Below are 1923 nucleotides of genomic sequence, written 5' to 3' on the forward strand. Positions count from 1 at the left end.
CAATGATGTTTAAAAAGATTGCTAATTGCTCCTCTATCATTACACCTGCAGTATCACGTAGCATGGCTCGTTGACGGAGAATGTCACACAACTTGTGAAATACATGCTTGTCCATCCGCAACATTTCCCGGCAGTAGTCATCATGACCATTCAGCACTTCTGACACAAATTCGCATCTCCTAGGTGATAGACAACGAGAAGGTTGCTTGGTTAGACAGCTATAGTAATAGTAGCCAGCAGCAGCCGCAACTAGTTCCATCTCATCCAATTCTAGATCGATGTCTTCCATGCTTATTGGTGCATCTGTAAAGATAGAGTTCAAGGGTTCGAATGGTGCAAGATAATATATCTTTCTCATCTATTGAGTTCAGAGCTCTATAAGCATTCTAATCATGCATAAAACAAGTAAAAAAGTAGTTTGAAAGAAAACTGCTCTGTTTTTGTTTGCACTCAGAACTTCAAATTGATAAACTTGGAAACACAGGCATTACCCTTGTAGTCTACTTAACTGTACAAAAGTATTGATCATTTAAACCAAAAACAAAAAGTTTTCTCAAACAATTTGTGCAGAGGAAACCCCACATTTGCCCTGCAACCATGGCAATCTTTTCTCATCCTTAAGAGAGATGAAAACCTCACGGGCATTGGGGTGGTCCTCAAACAAATCCAAAGCAAGAAAGTATATCCGATCATCAACACCTTGCGTCTCATCCAACAATTTGATGCACTTGCTTACGGAGAATCTGTCCTCACTCTTCATAATTGCACTTGCCCTCATCTTCGAAGCAGCAGCTATCTCCAGCATGGCATCCACTATAGCACCACCAGCAGCTTTCCTTCCTCTCTTCCGGCTGGCACCGGAACTAGATGGCACGCCAGCATGGCGTTTGTGTCCATCCAACATGATTGCATCGTCTCCAGAGCCCGAAGAGCCATCCTCATCCGCATAAGTCATTGCCACTGCAACACCAAAATGCACACAGCTCAGGTCTCTATATCACAATGCATGACATAGCAGAAAGAAAAAAAAATACACATAAATTCGAAATCACAATAAAGGGAAGGCTCCTGAAACATCAATAATCTCAGAACTCAAATTCGTACCCACCCAGAAAAAAAAATTCAAAAAGCCAGTTCCATAGTAGCAAAATTTCAATTTTCAACAACATTTTTTCTAAAATGGCAAAAACGAAAAGGTTTTCTTCAGTAGCCCCAATTATTAGGAAATTTGGAAAATTTAGCAGTTAGTAACCAATATTAAGAGAGAAGTTATACTTGCTTCCTTTCCTTCTCTTTTTTTAAAGAACAATAAAGAATTTTTTTTTTCAAAGCTAAAGAGAAAGTTATTCGACCTCGGCATGCAAAATATTTAGAAAAAATCGACCTTTTGCATTGGATTGGCATGCTATTTGACAAATGAGAAAGGAAGAAAAGCTTCGTACCTTTTGGCAGAGCGAAAGGAGCGCGGGGTTCTTTCGATTTCTGGATGAAGGAAATCGGTACAGTGGGAATAATGTGGGGTTTGGAAGAAGCGCGATTCAAATAAGAGCGGTGAAATCAATAATAACTGCTGAAAACCCTAACACAATGGAAATCGTAGAAGAAGACAACGACGAAGATTACAGAATCCCCAAAACCTCCGCTATTTAAGTTTAATCGCATTCGTTTCACTCCCTTGTACACTCGATGCCAGTGTATTCTTTTGGTTTTTGACTCTTGACTTTTGAATCCAATGTTAATAGGGTTTAATTTTGATGTAAAAGATTTTATTCAATTGTATAATTATAATTATTTTTTTTAATAATTATTTATAATTTATATAAAAATTAGTTATTTTTATTAATTAAATATTATATAATTAAATATATATATAAAATAATTATATTAAAATTAAATTCTATTTATTAAAGTGAAAATTCGATT

General features: G+C 36.6%; 2 protein-coding genes across 2 annotated transcripts in view; both read right to left on the bottom strand.

Annotated features, from left to right (window-relative positions):
- LOC107641466 overlaps positions 1-289 on the bottom strand; it is a 1734-nt gene extending 1445 nt beyond the window's left edge. Inside the window, exon 1 of the mRNA XM_021124049.1 lies at positions 46-289. Within this exon, the coding sequence (XP_020979708.1) occupies positions 46-289 (244 nt within the window). The remainder of the gene's footprint in view (positions 1-45) is intronic.
- LOC110262659 lies at positions 540-1729 on the bottom strand. Its single transcript, XM_021103154.1, has 2 exons — positions 1443-1729; positions 540-960 (listed from the first exon to the last, which is right to left on the bottom strand). Exon 2 carries the CDS (start codon positions 953-955, stop codon positions 554-556), a length of 402 nt encoding a protein of 133 aa, XP_020958813.1. The 5' UTR covers positions 956-960; positions 1443-1729; the 3' UTR covers positions 540-553.

Source organism: Arachis ipaensis, chromosome B05 (genome assembly GCF_000816755.2).
Source record: "Arachis ipaensis cultivar K30076 chromosome B05, Araip1.1, whole genome shotgun sequence".
NCBI classification, from domain to species: Eukaryota; Viridiplantae; Streptophyta; class Magnoliopsida; order Fabales; family Fabaceae; genus Arachis; species Arachis ipaensis.

What these genes read in the sequence shown, in the direction of transcription:
- LOC110262659 (XM_021103154.1), bottom strand. Translation starts at nt 955, where the DNA reads ATGACTTATGCGGATGAGGATGGCTCTTCGGGCTCTGGAGACGATGCA.